This window comes from Panthera pardus, unplaced genomic scaffold (assembly GCF_024362965.1).
Source record: "Panthera pardus isolate Hobbes unplaced genomic scaffold, ASM2436296v1 HiC_scaffold_4, whole genome shotgun sequence".
NCBI lineage: Eukaryota > Metazoa > Chordata > Mammalia > Carnivora > Felidae > Panthera > Panthera pardus.
In genome coordinates this window covers 551,975-573,646 of record NW_026526969.1, presented here as the reverse complement: position 1 = coordinate 573,646, position 21,672 = coordinate 551,975, and the positions used below count along the sequence as shown (strand labels likewise).

Here is a 21,672-nt window from a genome sequence, read left to right as displayed (position 1 = left end):
GGTCAGATGTCACTGTTACAACTTCACTTCCAAATCATGGCCTCTCCTCTGTCATGGAGGAGAATATCCCATGCCTTGGGAAATTTGTCCTTGGCTATTTCAAGTTATTGCCCCACTGCCTGAGCTGATATTGTTAATGCAAGAAGCCAAAGAACATCATTTGTCTTTACTAAAACCAATATACAAAGGAGAGACACTCTCTTGTACATGTGTTTTAATGAACCTGTGTTTGGGGGCCAGGAGAACAATGGATGTCTAAACAAGTACCACATCTTAGAGATTCTGGTTGGCAGAAGCTGACTTATTAATTTATTCTTATATTAGGAAGATAAATAATTTTTTTACCCAGTAAATACTAATAGAGTAAATGCCAATATGTGCTGGGCTTTCCTTTATTCAATTAAAATGTCAATGGGCATAATAATATCTACCTTTTATAAAACGGACTATGTTCATTTCAATTCCTGAATGAAATGTATATATTGATAAATTTTTTAAAAACAGCTTTTCAGGCTGTGGGCTGATGGCTCAGAGCCTGGAGCCTGTTTCCGATTCTGTGTCTCCCTCTCTCTGCCCCTCCCCCGTTCATGCTTTGTCTCTGTCTCAAAAATAAATAAACGTTAAAAAAAAAATTAAAAAAAAACAAACAAACAGCTTTTATCCTACTATAACCACCACTAAGTGGCAGGTTGCTGGGACCAGGGTATGGCAAGACTGGACAGACATCAACTAAATCAAATGATCTAATTTAATAGCACCAATGATGATGCGATGCACTGAGAAAGACACATCCCTTACAGCAACCCTGTCAAAGAATTTTTAATTTGAATCCAGTCATGAGGATATAACCAGACAAATCCAAGTTAAGGAACATACTTTAAAACAAATGGTTTAGACTCTTCAAATATCAATGTCATTTGTAACAATGTCAATGTCACAAAAACAAGTTAGGAAACTGTTCTTAAAGGAGATTAAAGAACTATGACAACTACAAGTTGTATGACAATTAAAAATGTATGATTCTTGAAAGGATCTTGAATCGGTGGTTAAAAAAAATCCAGCTAAAATGACATTGTTGGGACAACTGGAGAAATTTTAATATAGGCTGTAGTTTAATGATACTGGTACATCAGTGCTAAATTCCCTGGGTGTGACAATGGTATTGCAGTTAAATAGAATACATTTTTATGACTGGATAAAATGACACGATATCTCCAACTTTGAAATGATTCAGTAGTGTGTGTGTGTGTGTGTGTGTGTGTGTGTGTGTGTGTGTGTGTGTGTGGAGAGAGAGAGAGAGAGAGAGATTAGGCAAATATATCAAAATGTTAACAAACGGTGACTCTAGATAGAGGGTATAAAGGTATTTATGGTGTTCTTTTTGCAACTGTTCTATGGGTTTGGAATTTTTCAAACTAAAAAGTTGAGAAAAATGGAAATGTAAAACTAAAGAATTCTATAATGTTAAAAAAAGACAGTAGTATAACTTATAATTAAGGACATAAAATGCATTTTCCTCCAATGTTTTTTAGGGTGACTATAATCTGTCAATTATATGTTTATAAGCCATTGTTTCTACTGAGCAGGAATTGTCTGCTCTCTATATAACTTACACTTCAGTATTATGTAATACATTCACAAGCATTCAGACTTCTAGAAACTCCCCACCTACACAAAACTTCATATTCTCCTAAAGGACTTAAACTAGTACTGATTTTATTTACAGATGTTTAAAGCAAATATTCCAAGTGAATTTTAAAGATTGTTTGAATCTATATTTACATGTAGGAGTTACTTAATCTCCTTAAGTAATGAATTAGTTGACTGAAGTTGACTTGCTATTTGAAATGTAATGTGTAATTTTGCTTAACTTGCTGAGTCATTTAAGGGATGCAAACAACTACTTTGGAAAATCGAATTCTGAATAAACAGAACAAAATGATCTATTGGCAGACCTTTCTTTAGAAACACACATACACATGCAAACAGCACCTTTTAACTGCCACACAGTTAATTTACGCATGCGATGATGAACAGAACTGCTCAAATTCTCCTATGTTCAACCTTTGATTCAAGTCATGTTCTGAAAAACTAAAGTACAAGAGAACTGGGCAGCCTTCAAAGTCAATGAACTGTTTAATCTGTTGCATTCTCTCGGGAGCTAGCAAAAAAATATCCTCTTTCCAGTCCTGTTACAGGACCTGTTCGGCCAACCTCTCTAAATCTCAGTATTTCCAGCTGTAAAATGAAGGAATTCTGACATGATCTCAAAAGGATTATAGAGAAGATGGTCCATTTTCCCTATGTATATTAAATTCAAGAATAAAAGAGTGAACACAAAGCTTTCCAGGTATATAAACAATCCCAAGGCATTAGACAAAGTTACCCAAATAGCAAATACCTTATATATACCAATAGTCAATTTTCCTATGAATATTTTGTAACCTTTTACCCGAGGAAAATGTATCCAAATGAGGGTGAACAAGTTTTTATTTTTTAAATTCTAGCACTCAATCAAATAAAGCATAAATATTCATCACCTTAAAAAAAAAAACTTATAGTGTATGTCTACATGTATTATTCACTCAGTAAGTATTTACTCAGCAACTGATGGGAAAAAAGTAGTAAAAACTCAGAGAAGTTTTCCTTTCATGCCTCCTCCCTCCAGGTCCTAGGAATGCCGGAAAGAGGTACAATGTTTGTTCTCGTAGAGACTCAGGCTTCTGCTAAAGATGCTAAGGACCACACCTGCCAGAGATCATACCTCATATTGGCGGCCAGGCAGGAACTAAAGTTAGGCCTCCAGACCTTTACATTTCAGGGGTCCTTCCACTCTCTGGAAACCTCACTTTCCCATAAATCGCTCACTGCAAAATTCTTGACTAGTGTTAATAAGTCAATGAGTCCTTGGGAGAAATGGATAGGTTGCTTTAGGAGAAAAAACTCTTGATTCAAACCATTTCACTTAGGAAAATCAGAAAATGCTCAGCAATTAGGAAACTAGCTAACTCAATTATATGAATTTTTAATTAAATTATCAAATTAATGAAGTACTGTTATATTATTTAATTCAACAACTATCTGCTGAATGTCTAATGCATGCGTCCCTGCCTTCATGGAACGTTCTCAGTAGGGAGACAAGGCACTAAACAGGTAAACATACATCTATTATTACCACTTGTAATTATTCAAAAGAAAAGTAAACTATGGTGCTTGTAAGAGACAAAAGGACTTATTTTAGATTGACTAAAGAGGAAAAGCAACATTCAACTTGAACTATCAAAAAGATAAAGAGAGAGCAGGACAGAGAGAAAAGTATACCAGGCAGAGGGAACAGTAAAGCAAAGGTCCTGAGGTAGTAAAGGGCTTGGAAGATTACAGAAACTACCTGCCAGTGGAAAGTGTGTGTGTTTAGGGGTGGGGACAGTAGCACAAGAGAGGGTTGGTGAATAGGTGAGGTTATACAGGGTCATATAGGTCCTAGTAAGGAATGTGGATTTCTTCTTAGTACAACAGAAAGTGAACAGTTTTAATAGGGGATGTGTTGATCCAATTAATATTTTAAGATTACTCTGCTGACTGGAAAACAGAAGAGGGGGGGACAAGAGTGGAAGCCAAAGGCTACTAATCTAGACCAGAGATGACAGACTACATTTAGCTATGGAGATGGTGAAAAGTAACTGTATACAAAATATACCGAAGGCGGAGATGACAGGTCTCACTGATGGACTAGATTTAGGGGTGAGGAAGGAGGGCTTGATTTCTGGACTAAGCAATTGGATGGATGATGAGAGAAAGGGTTAGAAATACACTTTTGAGGGGCGCCTGGGTGGCTCAGTCGGTTGAGCGTCCGACTTCAGCTCAGGTCACGATCTCGCGGTCCGTGAGTTCGAGCCCCGCGTCAGGCTCTGGGCTGATGGCTCAGAGCCTGGAGCCTGCTTCCGATTCTGTGTCTCCCTCTCTCTCTGCCCCTCCCCCGTTCATGCTCTGTCTCTCTCTGTCTCAAAAATAAATAAATGTTAAAAAAAATTAAAAAAAAAGAAAAGAAAAAGAAATACACTTTTGGGAGTCATCAGCATATAAATGGGTAAAATGACCAAGGGGAGGGTGTGAAGAGAAAGAGGTCCTGGGACTGAGCCGTAAGATACTGCAACATTTAAGCCAAGCAAGGGAGGAAGGATAAACCAGGAAAGGAGACTGAGAAGCAGTCCTTGATGTAGCAGAAAATGCAGACAGCATGTTGCAAGACCCAAGTTTCTAGAGTTTTTCGTTTTGTTTTGTTTTTAAAGTACAATAGACAGTTTCTGTATCAACTGCTGCTAAGAGATCAAGAAGATTGAGGACAGAAAATCAGCCTTTGAATTTGACAAGATGGAGGTCTCAGATAATCATCACAAAACCATTTCTATAGATTGGTGTGGATAAAAGCCCAACAGACTGAGAATGAAGGAATAAAAACACTTCTAAGCAGTTTTGTTCTGAGGGGAAGCAGAAATGGAGCAATAAGTGGGCAGGAATATGGGGACAAGGAATTTTTAAAGATGGATAAATTAAAGCGGGACTGTTTAATGACAGTGAATACTCTAGTAAAGAGGGGGAAATTGGTAATAGCTTGTGCTACAGTAATATATCTGAATGTTTTTCAAGATGTAGATTAAGCCCCATTAATGAACTGCAAAATCAATTTAGTGGGTCATCCTTCTTTTTTAATTTTTTTAAACGTTTTTATGTATTTTTGAGAGAGAGAGAGAGAGAGAGAGACAGACAGAGCATGAGCAGGGGAGGGGCAGAGAGAGAGGGAGACACAGAATCTGACGCAGGCTCCAGACTCTGAGCTGTCAGCACAGAGCCCGACGCGGGGCTCGAACTCACAAGCTGTGAGATCATGACCTGAGCTGAAGTCAGACACCCAACCGACTGAGCCACCCAGGTGCCCTATCATTCTTTTTTAATAAGAAACAATATAACAGTGTACTGAATACAGTAAAAGTACTATTTCACAAAGCTTTCATTTGTTACATATATATAATTGTGTTTTTTAAAAATCTGAAAAAATAGTAGTATACAAAAATAGTAGTATACATAGTATATACATGTATACATAATGTATACATGTAGTATATGTATACATGTAGTATACATTAAACATGAAGCAAAACAACACAAAGGAAAATTGAGTATTAAATAATCAATGCCAAAGAGAACACGGTATGGGTATGCCTACAAGTTAATGTGAACCATGGAAAAACCCACATGCGGAGCAGCAGCAAAAACTTCATCTGCACGCAGCACAATAAGCAAACATCATACACACGAAGGTTTCTGAGGTCCCAGTCCTAGCTCCAGTACTTCCTTCTTCCCAGAAAACCCGCCCCTTCCCTTGCAAGGCGAACTGCCGGGCAAACTCGGAGAGGGCTTCTTCCCAGTTAGGGCTCCCCAAGGTAAGCCCCAAACTCTAATCCAGCACTTCTCCATCTCTCCTGCAGGTACCCCCAGGGCGGACTCAGGGCTTTACACCGTCTAAGTCCCCGCCGGAACACCGGGCTGAGGTCCCCACTGGGAACCAGGTCACGCTAGGATACGAACGATGGAGGAAGCAGGCACACTGATAGACCGTCAGGCCAAGCCACGCTGGGCCCCGCGTCCCAAGCACAGGGTGGGAGTAGGGTCGAAGGTTCCGAGAGGCAGAGCGAGGGTCCCCTTTCCTCCCCGCCTCCCGTCCCAAGCCTTCCCCAACCCCCCCTCCCACGCTCGTACAAGGTGCGCTCCATGCCCGCGCCCTCGGCTCCACTCGACCCAGCCGTCCCCAGCTGTGGAGCGCGCCCTGGATGACTTACACTTCCATGTCGACCCCGCGTTGTCGCCTCCGCCCGCCAGCACACACGCAGCCTCACGCTACGCCGCCACCGCTCCCGCCTTCCTCACAGTTCACCGGGTAGCCGGCTCCGCGCGCCGCGGGGCACGTCGGGATCGCCGCGCTGCATGCCGGGAACCTGGCGGACCGGGGCGGAGACCTCAATGCAGCCAGACTTCTGTGCACTTCACGTTGCGGGGCTTGAAACTGTTGAGGGACGCCTGGTGGAGGCGCAAGGCGGCTCTGTGCTGCTGGAAATGTTCTGTTTCATGATCCTGATGGGTGTGGCTCCATGTGTTCTGTTTCTGAAAATTCAGTGAGTTGTACACTTTTATGTATGTTGTAATTGAATAAAACGTCTTAAAAGGGAAAAACCCTCAGCCTCCCTTCTCGTTATCACTCTTCTTGAGAGCTATTTGGCACACACACACACACACACACACACACACACACAACTGTAAGGGTGCCTGGGTGGCTCAGTCACCAGAGCTTAGTCAGAGCCTAAGCGTGGATTTTGGCTCTGGTGATGGTCTGTCTCACAGTTCCTGAGTTCGAGCCCTCTTTAGGCTCTTTGCTGCCAGCGCAGAGCCTGCTTGTATCCTCTGACCCCCTCTCCCTCTGCCCCTCCCCTACTAGCGCTCACTCGCACTCTCTCAAAAATAAACAAATAAACATGTTTTTTAAAAGCTGTAAGGGTAAGACTCTGACCTTCCAGCCTTTCTAGGAATTTATCTAAAGGGAACTATCAGATGCTTGAAGAAGGGTGGTTTTGTAGTGATTTTTTTTTCAGGGAGATAGCCTGAATATCCATCAATGAGGAATTGATAAATCATGTTTCAGCCACCCAGTATTATATATACGGCCATAAGAAATCATGTAGCATATTTGTTACACTAGGGGAAATGCTTAAGATAGGGTTTTTAATTAAAAGATAGAAAATGATGTGGTGTTACTCTAATAATCTAAAGAAAAATGCACAGGGAAAAAATACCTAAGGGCACGTGAGGTAGAGCCACCTAATGTACTATATTTTATGTCTTAAAAAAAACAGACATGGAAGGTTCATTATCTTCTAAACTTTGGATATGTCTGAAATAGTTCTTAAAGACTGGAAGGAAATAGCCAAAATATTAACAATAGCAAGTGTCTTTAAATGATATGTCAATTGCAGGGTGGCTGGGTGGCTGTCAGTTAAGTGTCCAACTCTTGATTTCAGCTCAGGTCGTGATCACATGGTCTGTGGAATCAAGCCCCACGTTCAGCATTCAGCTCTGTGCTAACAGTGCAGAGCCTGCTTGGGATTCTCTCTCTGCTCCTCCCCTGCTTGCTCGCTCTCTGTCTCAAAAATAAATAAGCATAAAAAAAAAAGATATGTATGGGGCGCTTGGGTGGCTCAGTCGGTTAAGTGTCTGGCTTTGGCTCAGGTCATGATCTTGCTGTTTGTGAGTTCCAGCCCTGCATCAGCTGTGCTGACAGCTCAGAGCCTGGAGTCTGTTTCAGATTCTGTGTCTCCCTCTCTCTCTGCCCATCCCTGTTCATGCTCTGTCTCTATCTCTCAAACATTAAAAAAAAAATTTTAATGAGATGTCAATTGCTAATTTTTTCTGCTTTTTTAATAGTTGTATCAGTTATCATTTGCTAAATTCATTCTCTTTGCAAGGCACTTACTAAGCACTTTGTTATTCCATTACATTAACAGTTAATGGTGCAAGCTTTGCAGTCAGATGGCCTGTGATTCTGTTTGCCTCCATCACTTTCTTAGAGGCTGTTGGACCTTGGGAGATTACTTAACCTCTCCTAACCCCAGTTCCCTCTTATGTAAATCATAGGTCTGTTTGGTAATCTTTATAAAGTACCTGACACATTGTAAGTGCTCAGCAAATATTAATTACTGTGACAATACAACTATGACACTCTGGGGTAATTCTTTTGTTATTCAAATTTTAGTATTGAGGAAACCGAGGCAGGCTTGAAGACATTATGATTTACCCAAGACCAGTCATCTAGGAACTTGTCCACTAGGGATTCAAATTCAGGCCATCTGAACAACTGTAGGAGGTGTATTAAATTGTTAATAGTGACTGATGATTGGTTAATAAAATGTGTTATGGCAAAAAAGGAATTGAGTACTGAAACCTGCTACAACATGGATGGCCCTCAAAAACATGCCAAGTGAAGAAGCCAGACACAAAAGACCACATTCTATATGATTCCATTTATATGAAATGTCCAGGATGGCAAATCTATACAGACAGGGAGTAGATTAGTGGTTGCTTAGGGATGGGGAGTGACAGCTAATGGACACTGAACTTTCCAATTTTAGTATATGTGCTACCAAAGCAAGCACATGGACACTGAATTTCTTTTGGGGGAAATAAAAATTTCCCAAAATTATGTTGTTATGGTTGTCCATCCCTGTGAATATATCAAAAAACACTGCATATACAATTTTAAATAAGCAAATTGTATGGTATCTGAATTTTGTATCAACGAAGCTGTCGAAAAAGTGTTTTACTGGTATTTGCCTGTGGGGGTTAGTTTGGAAGAGAAATAAGAGGAATTTTTAGCATTTAACTTTACACACTCAGAACTTCAAAAATGTTTTTCAATGCACATGTTATTTTGAAATTATAAAAAATATTATTTTAGGGCACCTGGGTGGCTCAGTCGGTTAAGCATCCGACTTCAGTTCAGGTCATGATCTCACAGTCCGTGAGTTCAAGCCCCGCGTTGGGCTCTGTGCTGACAGCTCAGAGCCTGGAGCTTGCTTCAGATTCTGTGTCTCCTCTCTCTCTGCCCCTCCCCTGCTCATGCTCTGTCTCTCTCTGTCTCAAAAATATATTAAAAAATTAAAAATTTTTAAAAATATTATTTTAAAAACAACTAATTTACTTTAAAAAATCAGCAGGTAAGTAAATGCCACCCTAGACCCAGCTGGTCTGATTTGTATAGAGGGTCCCCTGTAACTTCTTTAAGGCCAGTGGGCCCCACAAAGCAGCACTAACGATGCTTGTTGTGTATTCACTTAGCAAATATGTAGCGATGGCCCATTTAGTGGTGATGATACAAATATGAATAATCCACACCTCCCGCCCTGGCTAGCTGACAGCCTAGTTGGGGAACCAGCTCTGGACATCAACAACTATAATACACAGTGTTTAGACGCGATGAAGCAGAGGAGAGAATGACTAATGAGGTGGAGAGGCGTCTCAAAGCCAGGAGTGTTTGAGCTGGTTGTGGGGAGGAGCACCCAAAGCCAAGGCTTCAGGGATGGGCTCCCACAGAAGAGGGGTCAGTACCTCTGAGGGCCCCATGATAAAATAGCTAAGCTCCAGGTTCTCCAAGGGAAGCCACCCTAAGACTTCGAGGACCATATGGAGTCACTCTGCCTATTCTCTAAGGGCAGCCAAGTAATCAGGAGTGAGGCCCTTTCTCCCAAGGGAAGGCTGCCCAAAAGGACCTTGTGCAATGAAATCATCCAGCCAACAAAGCTGGGCTAGTCAATGACTGAAACTCCTCCCTAGCCTGTCCCCACTCAGGGCCTCCCTGTAGCTCTCCTAACTTGAGACTGCATAAGGAGTCTCATTCTTCGCTACCCAAAGTATAAAAACCTAGAAAATGGCTTTTTTTTTCTTAACAGCTGGCTTTTTAGGAAGGACCATGTACTATATACGAAGGCCCAGAGTATGAGCAAGCCCCATTTCCATGGGGAAATGTCCTGTTGAACACAGAGCTGTTAGGTCTAGAGCTCAGAAGGAAACTAGCAAAAACTTTTGAAGGTGTAAGTAGTTGAGGTTGAAGTCTTTGAGGTTAAGTCACCCAGGGAGAGTCCAGAATAGAAAGACTTACTTGGTGCTTACCAGGTGCCACCGAGTTGATCTCAGCTCTTCACAGGGGTGTGCTAGTTAATCCCCTCAAGATTCCATGAGGATGTGTGCGTTAGTATGCTCTCATTTACTTCCCTCAGGAATTCTCAGAGTTAAGTACAATGATCAGCCCATTTCACACAGAGGAAAGTGAAGCTCAGAAACGAGTTACGTGTCAAAGCCAGGGTGCTCCCTCTTCTCTGGCCAACTCCCAACACCCATGTGCACCGGCACTACCCCAACTTTACCTCTCAGTTTTAGGACCTGCAACAACCGGGATGCCTCCCTGTTCTGCGCTAGATACTTTAGATGCACCAAAGTGGAAAGTGTAGGGGAGAGAGGCCAGGCGAAACTTTCATTCTTCTGAGGCAAATCCCATGCAGTGTTCAGTCCTCTGCTGAAATGGCTGTTGTCCATTGTCTGAACAGTCCTGGACCCTCAAGCTGGCAATGAGGATGAACACAGAAGGTTTGCCTATGGTCAAGTCCTTGAAGGAAACACTGACAAAGCCCAGTGAGGTTGTGATGAGTCTCTTATGTTCTGCCCTCCTCCCTGCTTTTATATTATTTTTCCTCCCCTTTTCCTATGTCCATCTGTTTTGTATCTTAAGTTCCACATATAAGTGAGGTCATATAATATTTGTCTTTCTCTAATTTCACTTAGCATCATACACTCTAGTTCCATCCACACTGTTGCAAATGGCAAGATTTCATTCTTTTTGATTGCCAAGTAATACTCCATATATACCCCATACTCCATATATCTGGTACCAGAACAAACTGAGGGTCGCTGGAGGAGTTGTGGGTGGGGGGATGGGCTAAATGGACAAGGGGCATTAAGGAGGTCACTTGTTGGGATGAGCCCTGGGTGTTATACATAGGGGATGAATCACTGGATTCTACTCCCAAAATCATTATTGCTCTATATGCTAACTTGGATGTAAGTTTCATTAATGAATGAATGAATGAATGAATGAATGATGAATGAATGAATTTTAATTTTTTTAAACATTTATTTATTTTTGAAAGACAGAGAGAGGCAGAGCATGAGCAGGAGAGGGGGAGAGAGACAGACAGACAGAATCCGAAGGAGGTTCCAGGCTCTGAGCTGTTTGTTAGCACAGAGCCCGACGTGGGCCTCGAACTCACGAACCACGAGACCATGACCTGAGCCAAAGTCGGATACTCAACCGACTGAGCCACCCGGGAGCCCCTGAATTAATTAATTTTATTATTTATTTATTTATTTATCTTTTTAAAACATAGGGGTGCAGGTGTTCCCGTTGTTGTTGTTGTTGTTTTAATTTATTTTTAATGTTTATTTATTTTTGAGAGAGAGACCGAGCATGAGTGGGGGAGGGTCAGAGAGAGATGGAGACACAGAATCTGCACAGGCTCCAGGCTCTGAGCTGTCAGCACAGAGCCAGACGCGGGGCTCGAACTCACAGACCGTGAGATCTTGACCTGAGCCGAAGTCGGAAGCTCAACCGACTGAGCCACCCAGGTGCCCCTTAATTAATTTTAAAAAATAACGTAACACATAGTTCTCTGCCTTTCAACCAAGCCGGAGCCTTCACTCTGCACTCTTGGGAGGGAGTGTTTTTCTGGAGGCTCCTTGGTGTCAGTAAGCCCCCATTCCCAGCCCAGGCAACCTAAGCCCGAGGCCTGGGGCCTCTACCATGTGCTTACATAGTTCTCTGAAACTTATATAGTTCTCTGAAAAGTGCTGGTATTTAGTAAGTACTACATAAGAGAGCTTATGAACAAATATCCTACATATTTTCTATCTTTTGTCTAGTGTGATTTACATAGCATAGGGATTAGGAACACAGATGCTAGGGGCAACTGGGTGACTCAGTCAGTTGAGCATCCCACCTTAGCTCAGGTCATGATCTCATGGTTTGTGAGTACAAGCCCTGCATTGGGCTCACTACTGTCAGTGTGGAGCCAGCTTCAGATCCTCTGTCTCCCTCTCTCTCTACTCTTCCCCCACTCACACTCTCTCAAAAATAAATTTTAAAAATTTGGAGAAAAAAAAAAAAGAACACAGATTCTAGGGTCAGACTGCTGGCCTTAGTTTGGATTCTGTCTGCACCACCTAGTAACTTTATGAGTTGGGGCAAGTCACTTAATCTTCTAAGCATCTAATCCTCTAAATTTCCCTACCTGTAAAGTAGCGATAATTGTGTTTACGTTCTAAGAAGATTAAATGTGATGATAAACATGCAGCGGTTTTAAAGCATGTCTGCAAATTGTACACTCTTCCTTCATGGGCTGGAGACTAATTCCCCCCACCTTGAATATGGCCTGGACTTGTGCCTTATTTGTAATGAATAGAAAGCAGTGGAAGGGGGCACCTGGGTGGCTCAATGGTCAAGCATCCAACTCTTGATTTCGGCTCAGGTCCTGATCTCACAGCTCGTGAATTGGAGCCCCACATCAGGCTCTGTGCTGACAGTACGGAGCCTGCTTGGAATTCTCTCTCCCTCTTTCTCTGCTCCCCTGATCTCAAGCACATGTGCACTTTCTCTCCTTCTCTCTCAAAATAAATTAATTAATAAAAAAAAAAGGCAGTGAAAGTGACACTACATGGCTTTTGAGGCTGGGGCAGAAAAAGCTATGCAGCTCTCATCAGACTCTCTCAGGACGTGGGTTTTAAAGTCCTGAGTCACCCCATAAGAAGTGTAGCTACCTTCACACCATTAGGCTGGAGGCACCACATGGAGAGATCATACAATTATACAAACTGTTGCAGTCCCCAGCCATTTGAATCATCCCATCCCAGGCATCAGACTTGTGACTGATGAAGAAGTTTTTGAAATGACCCCAGGTCCATACAACTGTATGAGAAACCTTTAGCCAGAACCTCTTAGCTAAGCCCATTCAAACTCCAGAATGATCAAAAGTAATAATTATCGCAGTTGTTGTTTTGTAATTTGGGATGTTTTGTTACACAGTGATAGATAACTGATGTGCATGTTCAAGTACCTCGAACGTGAAAAGCACTGAATAAATAGTTGTCCTAATTATTATTATTATTTCAAACTAGCATCATCCTGGCCCCTTAGGCCTTCCTTTATTAATAATGGCAACTACCATTCACTGAGTACTTAGCATAAATCAGGCATTATACGTATATGATTTCTTCTTCACTCAATGTTCAAGGCATGGGTATCATTATTCCCTTTTTACTGAACCTCCAAGAGGGTAAGTACTTACCTGCGGCTACACTCAAGGAGCACTGTGGCTTAGATTCAACACTGGCTCCTCTGACTCTCAGAACCTGTCATAAAGTGTACTCCAGAATAGTTAACTGCCACTTGAGTCCTTCTAAAGTGCTGCCAGGAGTGAGTCCACTGCCCAGGCTGGGCCACCAACAGCTGTCTCCACGAAGAGCTAGTGAGATTGGGCTCTTGTCAAGCCTCGCACCATTCTTTCAGGCTGTCTCCCATATACTCAACACCAGGTATGTATGGTCAATCTTAATTCAGCAAATGAAGAGTACAGCAACCCACAGGCCTCAAGACTACTTGTGCAACTTTTGTATTCACCACAGGGACTGGAAAAACAATTGATTGTCATTTAAGATTTAGTGGTGTCCCGGGCCACCTGGGTGGCTCACGGTTGAGTGTCACCCTCTTTGTTTCAGCTCAGGTCATGATCTCACGATTTCCTGAGTTCAAGCCCCACGTTGGGCTCTGTGCTGGCAGTGCAGAGTCTCCTTGGGATTCTCTCTCTCTCTCTCTCTCTCTCTCTCTTTTTTTCTCTCTCTCTCTCTCTCCCTGCCTCTCCCTGTCTCTTTCAAAATAAATAAATAAACTTAAAAAAAAAAGATTTAGTTGTGCTCCTATTGGTAAGTTCTTGTTAACTTGATCCCTCAGGTAATTAATTTCTGATGAATCAACGTCTTGGCATACCAATGTTATTGCTGTCCTGCACATAACATGAGCTTTGCGGTCAGACCGTTGGGATTCAATTCCCAGCTCGGCCACCTCCTAGCTGGGTATTGTTGGGAAAGTCACTCAATCCCTCCCAGACACAGTATCCTCATCAGTAGAATGGGAGTAATTATAGCATAGGCCACAAGAGCCGGTTGTGAAGATTTAAGGAGATAACCAATATGTAAGGTGTTTAGCAAGTGCCTGGCACACAGAGCTATTAGCTCTCATTGTTATTTGCTTATTGCCCTATTTATATAGAGAGAACACCTCAGCCTGCCTTTAAATTGTTTCCTTAACATTTTTTACTTTCCTCAGGCAGGAGTCTGTGCTTGGAATTTCCTAAGATGATGCTCAGGAGGTGTGACGAAGTAAGAACCTCTCCCTTTCCTCCTTGTCTCTCTCTACTCCTGGGAGTTCAGTTATTGTCAATAATAGCAACGACAACACATGTACTGAATGCTGATTATGTAGCTGTAAGAGCCAGTCTTGAACTGTGTATATATCATTAACTCAGATTCTCACAACAAATCATACAAGCTAGATATTTTTACTCATTTATTCATCGTTTTTTTCAATTAACGAATACTTACTGTGTTCCTTCAATGATCTAGGTACTTGGAATACATTAAAGAATAAGACAGACAGAAATCCCTGTTCACATTCTAGTGTGCAGGGACTACTGTAAATAAACAAACAGTAACAAACGTAGCAAGTCAAAGAGTGATAAGTGCTGTGGAGAAAAATAAAGGTGAGAAGGCAGAGAAAGAAGGAGAAGCAAATTTCTCCTTTAAACAAAGCAGTTAAGGGAAGTTCTCACTTTGTGAGAGGGTGACAGGTGGGCAGGGACATGAAGAAGGTGAGGAAGTGAGACATGGGGAGACTTGGGGCAACATTCCAGATAAGGAGAACAGCAGGGAGTATGAAGTATAAGGAAGCATAAAGCACAGAGGAACATGTCTGGATGTTTGAAGAACACAGGAAGCCAGTATGGCTGGAGTAGAGAGTGGCCGAGTGACAGGAGAGTCACAGGAGAGGAGGGTAGAGAGGTATAAGGAAGGAGGGAGCAGGGCAGGTCACTGAGTTCTAGGCCACTGGAAAGACACTGGCTTTCACTCAGTGAAATGCAGAGCCCTTGAATAATAGCTTTGAGCCGAGAAATGGCATGATCTAGTTTAAATTATAAAAGGATCTCTCTGCCACCTGTGTTGAGAAGAGATCCTAGAAGAGCAAGGGTGGAAGCAAGGACAAGAATGGGAAGGCAAAATATCATGGTGCATGGTGGCTCAGTCCAGGAAGAAGCAGTGGAGTAGGGAGAAACTATCAGATTCTGGATGTAATTCCAAATAGATCCAACAGGATTATATGGCTGGATTTGGGTAGGAGGAAAAGCAGGGGTGAAGGATGACACTAAGGCTTTTGGTCTGAGCAATCAGATGGTGTTGCCGTTCAACAGAATGATGACCACATTTGGAAGGAAGATCAGGGATTCGGTTTTGAACATATTGACTTTTAGATGTCTTTTAGGGGTGCCTGGGTGGCTCATTTGGTTAAGCGTCCAGCTCTTGACTTGGGCTGAGGTCGTGGGTTTGATCCCCACGCTTCATGGGTTTGATCCCCACATCAGGCTCTGCACTGGCAGTGTGGAGCCTGATTGGGATTCTCTCTCTCTCCCTCTCTCTCTGCCCCTCCCCCACTCATGTGCTCTGTCTCTCTCTCAAAATAAACTTTAAAAAAAATAGATGTCTTTTAAACATTAAAAAAAATCAGAAAGGCATTAGGATATAGAAGTTTCCCTCCACTTAATAAGTGGATAATAATAATAAGTGCTTATCAAGATGCTTATTAATGCTTAATTAATTAATCAATGCACAATTAATTATGTTTATTATTAATTAATTTTTAATTAATTATAATTTTAATTAATTATAATTAATTAATTACATCCCAGTGGCTGAGCTGGGATTTAAACCAAGATAAGTCTGACTCCACCATCCTTATCTTTTGTTTGTTTTGTTTTTTTTTAATGTTTATTTATTTTTGAGAGAGAGACAGAAACCAAGCTCAAGCAGGGAAAGTTCGGAGAGGGAGGGAGACACAGAATCCAAAGCAGGCTCCAGGCTCTGAGCTGTCGGCACAGAGCCCGATATGGGGCTGGAACTCACGGACTGTGAGATCATGACCCGAGCTGAAGTCAGACACTTAACCGACTGAGCCACCCAGGCACCCCCCATCCTTATCTTTTGTATTAAATATCAACCACAGGATTTTTGCTTTTGACCAAGATGGAGTCAGTTGGACCTGATTTACCGTCGCACATGAAACAACAACAAAAAAATTAAAAAGACAACATACACGAAACAAAGATTTTCAATGAAGGATGATGATTTCGGAAAGACAGGAAATAAAAGAAGGGAGCCTTATAATCATCCAGGTTACTATTTGGAGAAAGTTCTCTGGACATGATGTGGGGAGGCAGAACTGAGGCAGGGTCTGGCAGACTCCCTGAGTTGAGAAGGCAACGTGGGGAGCCGCGAGAGACAGAGGCCTCTAGAGTTCATAAAACAGAGTAACGGAGAGAAGAGAGCTACACAGAGGACTCCGAAGATATACAGAAGGTCCTCAAGTATTCAGTGGGTTACTGAATCAATGCATGCATGTGAGGAAAGTATCTGAATATGGGGAAAGAACAATCCAAAAGGATTAAAGGAAACAATGCTTATTCATGCCAGTCAGACTGGGAAAACTTATAATTCATTGAGTATTAAGGGAAGTCTTCTCTCATTAGCGGGAGATAATTAGCTCTAGACTGAGCATCGCTACTGACCTGTCTAGCAACTAACGAAAGCAAACCCAAAAGGATCAAACTGTTTCCAAGTTACCTAACTGCATCCCAGAGCAAAATTCAAAAAGATTTATCAGAATACAAAAATATCCACCACCTAACCAGATAAAGATCCAATGTTTAGCATCTGATCAAAGACCACTAGATGTGTAAAGAAGCAAGAAAATGTGACCGATAATGAACAGATTAATAAATCAGAGAAAGACATTAAAACGTGTATTATAACTGTATTCCATATGCTCAAAAAGCTAAGTTGAGGACTTGAATGTGTTGCAGGATTTTTTTGCCACAAAACCCAGGATGCATTGTCTCACCACTTCAACGAATGAAGAGGTAGACAGAAACTGTGCAGCAGGCAAAAGTTTATCAGAGTTTAAGATTAGAAAGGAAGAATAGTAGAAAAGCTCTCTTTACAGAGAGGGGACATTCAAAAGTAAATGCCTGAGGACTATAGTCAAGGGTCCTTGTTTTATAAGGTTCTGGTTGATGTGGGAAACAAAGGCAGAAGGAAATGGCAGCTAAAATTCAATTTCCTTATAACCTGCAGCCCATTGGCAAATACTTAAGGCAGACAGAGGTTTCTCCAGGAACTCCCTGCTATCTTAATGCTAATGCCTTGCTAGAGGAAAAAACAACCTTAGCTTGACAATAGCTAGGCCTCCAGGATCATGTGAGTCTTCTTTAGCACATGAAAATTTCATTGGAGGGGCGCCTGGGTGACTCAGTAGGTTAAGCATCAGACTTCAGCTCAGGTCATGATCTGTTGGAGTTCGAACCCTGCATCTGACTCTGTGCTGACAGCCTGGAGCCTGCTTCGGATTCTGTGTCTCCCTCTCTTTGCTCTTCTCCTACTCATGCTCTCTCTCCCTCTCAAAAATAAATAAACAGAAAAAAAATCTCATTGGAAACTTCACCTTGAGTTCCCCACCCCACCCCCACCCCCACTAACTCCATAGTAGATAACCAGTCTCTCCTCATGATCCTGGGGCAGCTCTTCCTGCCCATGGGTCCTGTCCCCATACTTTAATAAAATCACCTTTTTGCACCAAAGACATCTTCAAGGATTTTTTCTTGGCTGTTGACTTCATACCCCATTAACCCCACTATCACCCAAAAAAACCTCATCACTGGTCAGCCCTCCCCTGTCCTTTCCCCCTTGTTCCTTCTCAGGTTCTACCCTTATTGGCTTGATAACTCTGGGTCCTGGGTTGTCTATTCCCGATTGGCTCGTTTCCATTGTATGAGGGTTGGTCTATGGCCATACTTAGGTCTTTGGTCAAATTCCAGAGGGGAAACCTAGGGGGAGTAGGCGGGGTCTGTTACATTCTTAAGAGAAACCTATGCCTGAGGGGGTTTGCTGTGGTCAGACACTCCCAGCATTGTTCCAAAATAGGTGTTTTTCCTCACTCAGGGACCTCAGGCCCTAATCTTTCCCTCTCTGCCTACTGAATCCTATCTTTTCCTATCATAAACAGACACTTCTCCAGAGATGATACAGAAATGGCCAACAAGTAAAGCACCTGGGTGGCTCAGTCCGTTTGTTACAGCAAATACTTGGCGCCCAGGAAGGGACAAGCGACAGTACTTAGGGAATCAGAAAAGACTGCTGCCTGCCCAGTGAGTCATCTCCAAAAGCTGAGCATCCCACTCAGGTTTTACTGATCTTTTATACATATGTGCTTCCGGGTGGGCGGGACTAGTATAGTCAAGCTTCTGGTTCCTGTCTGCTAGATGATGCAAGAGGCAAGCTAGATTGCAGAAGTCAAAGGCATGCAAAGGGAGTTTCTGGCCTTGGATATCTGGCTGGCCCTTTTTATTTGCATTCACCAGCTTTCCTTTTCAGGTTAAGTGTCCAACTTTGGTTCAGGTAATGTTTTCACGGTTTGTGAGTTCGAACACCGTGTAGGGATCTGTGCTGACAGCTCAGAGCCTGGAGCCTATTTGGGATACTGTGTCTCCCCCTCTCTCTGCCTCTCCCCCACTCACGCTCTGTCTCTCTCTTTCAAAAAAATACTAAACATTATTTTTAAGAAAAGCCCAAACCAAACTTCTAGAGTTGAAAACTAAAATATTTGAGGGTTTTTTGTTTTGTTTTGTTTTTTGTTTTGTTTTTTTGCTGCATCCACCATGAGAAGGAAGATCATTCTCAAGAAGACCTTCAGCATTCCAGAAAACATTGACATCACTCTGAAGGGCTATACTATTAGTTACTGTGAAGGCCCCCAGAGGAAACCTGTGAAAGGACTTCAACTACATCAATGTAGAACTCAGTTTCCTTGGAAAGAAAAAGTAGAGGCTCTGAGTTGACAAATGGTGGGGAAATATAAAGGAAGTGGCTACTGTTCACGCTATCGTAGTCATGTACAAAAAACATGGTCAAGAGTGTTAAACAGTGTTTCCATTACAAGATGAAGTCTATGTGTTGAGTTTTTCTGGGGGTGATGGTGGGGGTGGTGGGGTCCAGAGCCGACAGCCAAGAAAGAATTCTTGAAGATGTCTTTGGTGCAAAAAGGTGATTTTATTAAAGCACAGGACAGGACCCAGGGGCAGGAAGAGCTGCCGCAAGACCATGAAAAGAAACTGGTTATCTAATAGGGAGTTGGGGGAGGTAAAGTCAAGGTGAAGCTTCCAATGAGATTTTCATATGCTAAAGAAGACTCCCAGGATACTGGAGGCCTAGCTATTGTCAAGCTAAGGTTGGTTTTCCTTCTGGCAAAACATTAGCATTAAGATAGCAGGGAGTTCCTGGAGAAACCTCTGCTTGCCTCAAGTATTGGCCAGCAGGCTGCAGGTTATAAGGAAATTTAATTTTATTTGCCATTTCCTTCTGTCTTTGTTTCCCACATCATGTGTATGTTCACTTTCCCATCAATGTTGTTATTCAGGAGAATGGTTCTCTTGTTGAAATATGAAATACATCTGTTTGCTGGGTTCAGATGAGGTCAGGCATTGCCTGTTCAGTATCTCCCCAGAAAGATGAGTTAATTCTTGAAGGAAATGACATTGAACTTACATCAAATTCAGCTGCTTTGATTCAGCAACCCACAAGAGTTAAAAATAAGGATATCAGAAAATTTCTGGATGGTATCTGTTTCTGAGAAAGAAAAAGTTCAGCAGGCTAATGAATAAGACCTAAGTTAGTTCAGCTACAGAAACCACAAGATGCCAGATTTTTCAGACTTCTTTGTGATATTTTAAAGATGCACTAACAGCTGTGTGTTAAAAAAAGAAAAGGAAAGAAAACTACAAGATTGGAGATACTGAATTGGATGGACAGGAGATTAGATATTATAGATGGAAAGACTGGTGAATTAAGGACATAAAAATAGGCACCATCCAAAATGAAACACAGAAAGAAATAGAATCTCCCAAAATAAAAGAGCATCAATGAGTTGTGGGACACTTCATGCTTATGTACAAATAATTGGAGTATCTAAAAAAGAGGAGAAAGAAGAGGGTGAAAAGATCTCTTAATATTAAAAATTATAAATCTACAGACCTAAGATGCTCAACAATCTCCAGCACAAGAAAAATGAAGAAAACTGCACCAAGGTGTATCAAAATCAATGATACAGAAAAAAATCTTAAAAGCAGCTGGAGGGAAGGGCGCCTGGGTGGCTCAGTGGGCTGAGCTTCCCACTTTTGGTTTTAGCTCAGGTCATGATCCCAGAGTTGTGGGATAGAGCCGCATGCACTGAGCATGGAGCTTGCTTAGGATTCTCTCTCTCTCTCTCTCTCTCTCTCTCCCTCTCTCTCTCTCTCTCTCCCCCCCCCAGCCCCTCTCCCTCACTTGCATTCTGTCTCTAAAAATTATATATAAATACACATGTAAATATATATATAATATATTACATATATACATATATGTATATGTATATGTATATGTATATATGTAATATATTATATATATAAATATATATGTGTGTGTGTATATATATATATATATATATATATAAAACAGCTAGAGGAAAAAAAAGACATGTTACATACAGAGGTACAAAAATAAGGCTGACAGATTTGTCATCAGAAACAATGCAAATGAGAAGACAGTGGAGCGACATCTTTAAAATACTGGGGGTAAAAGTCCACTCAGAATTCCATATGTGGGAAAAATATTTCTCAAAACAACAACAGGGTAACATAAAGACATTTGCAGATGTACAAAACCTGAAAGGATTCATCACTGGTACTACAGAAAAATAAAGGAAATGCTTTAGACAAAAGGAAAATGATAGCAGATAGAAATCTGGATCCACACAAAGGAATAAAAAGCACAGGAAATGCTAACTACATAAGTAAATATATAAGATTTTTTTTTAGTATTTACTTTTTTTTAATTTTTTAATGTTTATTTATTTTTGAGAGAGAGAGACAGAGCATGAGTTTGGGAGGAGCAGAGAGAGAGGGAAACACAGAATCCGAAGCAGGCTCCAGGCTCCAAGCCATCAGCCCAGAGCCCGATGCAGGGCCCGAACCCACAAACCTGTGAGATTGTGACCTGAGGCAAAGTCGGATGCTTAACTGACTGAGCCACGCAGGCTTCCTTTTTTTACTATTTAAATCTCTATAAACGTAATTGATGGTGGAGCACCTGGATGGCTCAGTTGGTTAAGCATCGGATTTTGACTCAGGTCATGATTTCATGGTACATGGGTTCGAACCCCGTGTCAGGCTCTGGGCTGACAGCTCAGCCTGGAGCCTGTTTCAGATTCTGTGTCTCCCTCTCTCTCTGCTCCTCCCCAACTTGTGCTCTCTCTCTCTCTCAAAAATAAATAAACATTTTAAGAAAAATAACCAATGGTTTAAAGAAAAATAACCATGAAGTAGGGATAGGAGGGAACTTTCTGAACCTGAGAAAACGGGATCTATGAAAACCTGACTGTAGTGGATGGAATTATGCCACCACCACCCATCCCCCTGGAAAAATATATTCAAGTCCCAGCCCCCCTAGGACCTGTGAATATGACCTTATTTGGAAATCGGATCTTTGCATTGTACTCGAGTGAAAATGAGGTCATAATGGATTAGGGCGGGCCCTAAATCCAATGACTGGTATTTTTCTAAGAGAAAAGGAGAGGGAGATTTGGATACAAAGACGTAGAAGAGACACTGGAAAGAAGGGCATGTAAAGATGGAGGCAGAGATCAGAATGGTGCAACTACAAGTCAAA

The 21,672-nt window shown here is 41.9% G+C and overlaps 1 protein-coding gene and 1 pseudogene across 5 annotated transcripts in view; one reads left to right on the top strand and one right to left on the bottom strand.

The window, feature by feature from the left end:
• Positions 1-5,960, bottom strand: part of CRCP (CGRP receptor component) — a 46,711-nt gene extending 40,751 nt beyond the window's left edge. For 2 of the 5 annotated variants that reach the window (XM_019421748.2, XM_053893849.1), the window contains exon 1: positions 5,838-5,957. Coding sequence is in view for 1 of the 5 variants with exons in the window: in XM_019421746.2 (XP_019277291.1) it covers positions 5,838-5,845 (8 nt within the window). In the remaining 4 variants the exon portion in view is untranslated. Of the gene's footprint in view, positions 1-5,837 lie in introns of all 5 variants that reach the window. The other 3 variants (XM_053893848.1, XM_019421750.2, XM_019421746.2) reach the window with 3 other exon arrangements.
• Positions 5,961-18,629: 12,669 nt separating this feature from the next.
• LOC109250515 (60S ribosomal protein L9-like) lies at positions 18,630-19,631 on the top strand (annotated as a pseudogene).
• The last annotated feature ends 2,041 nt before the right edge of the window (positions 19,632-21,672 follow it).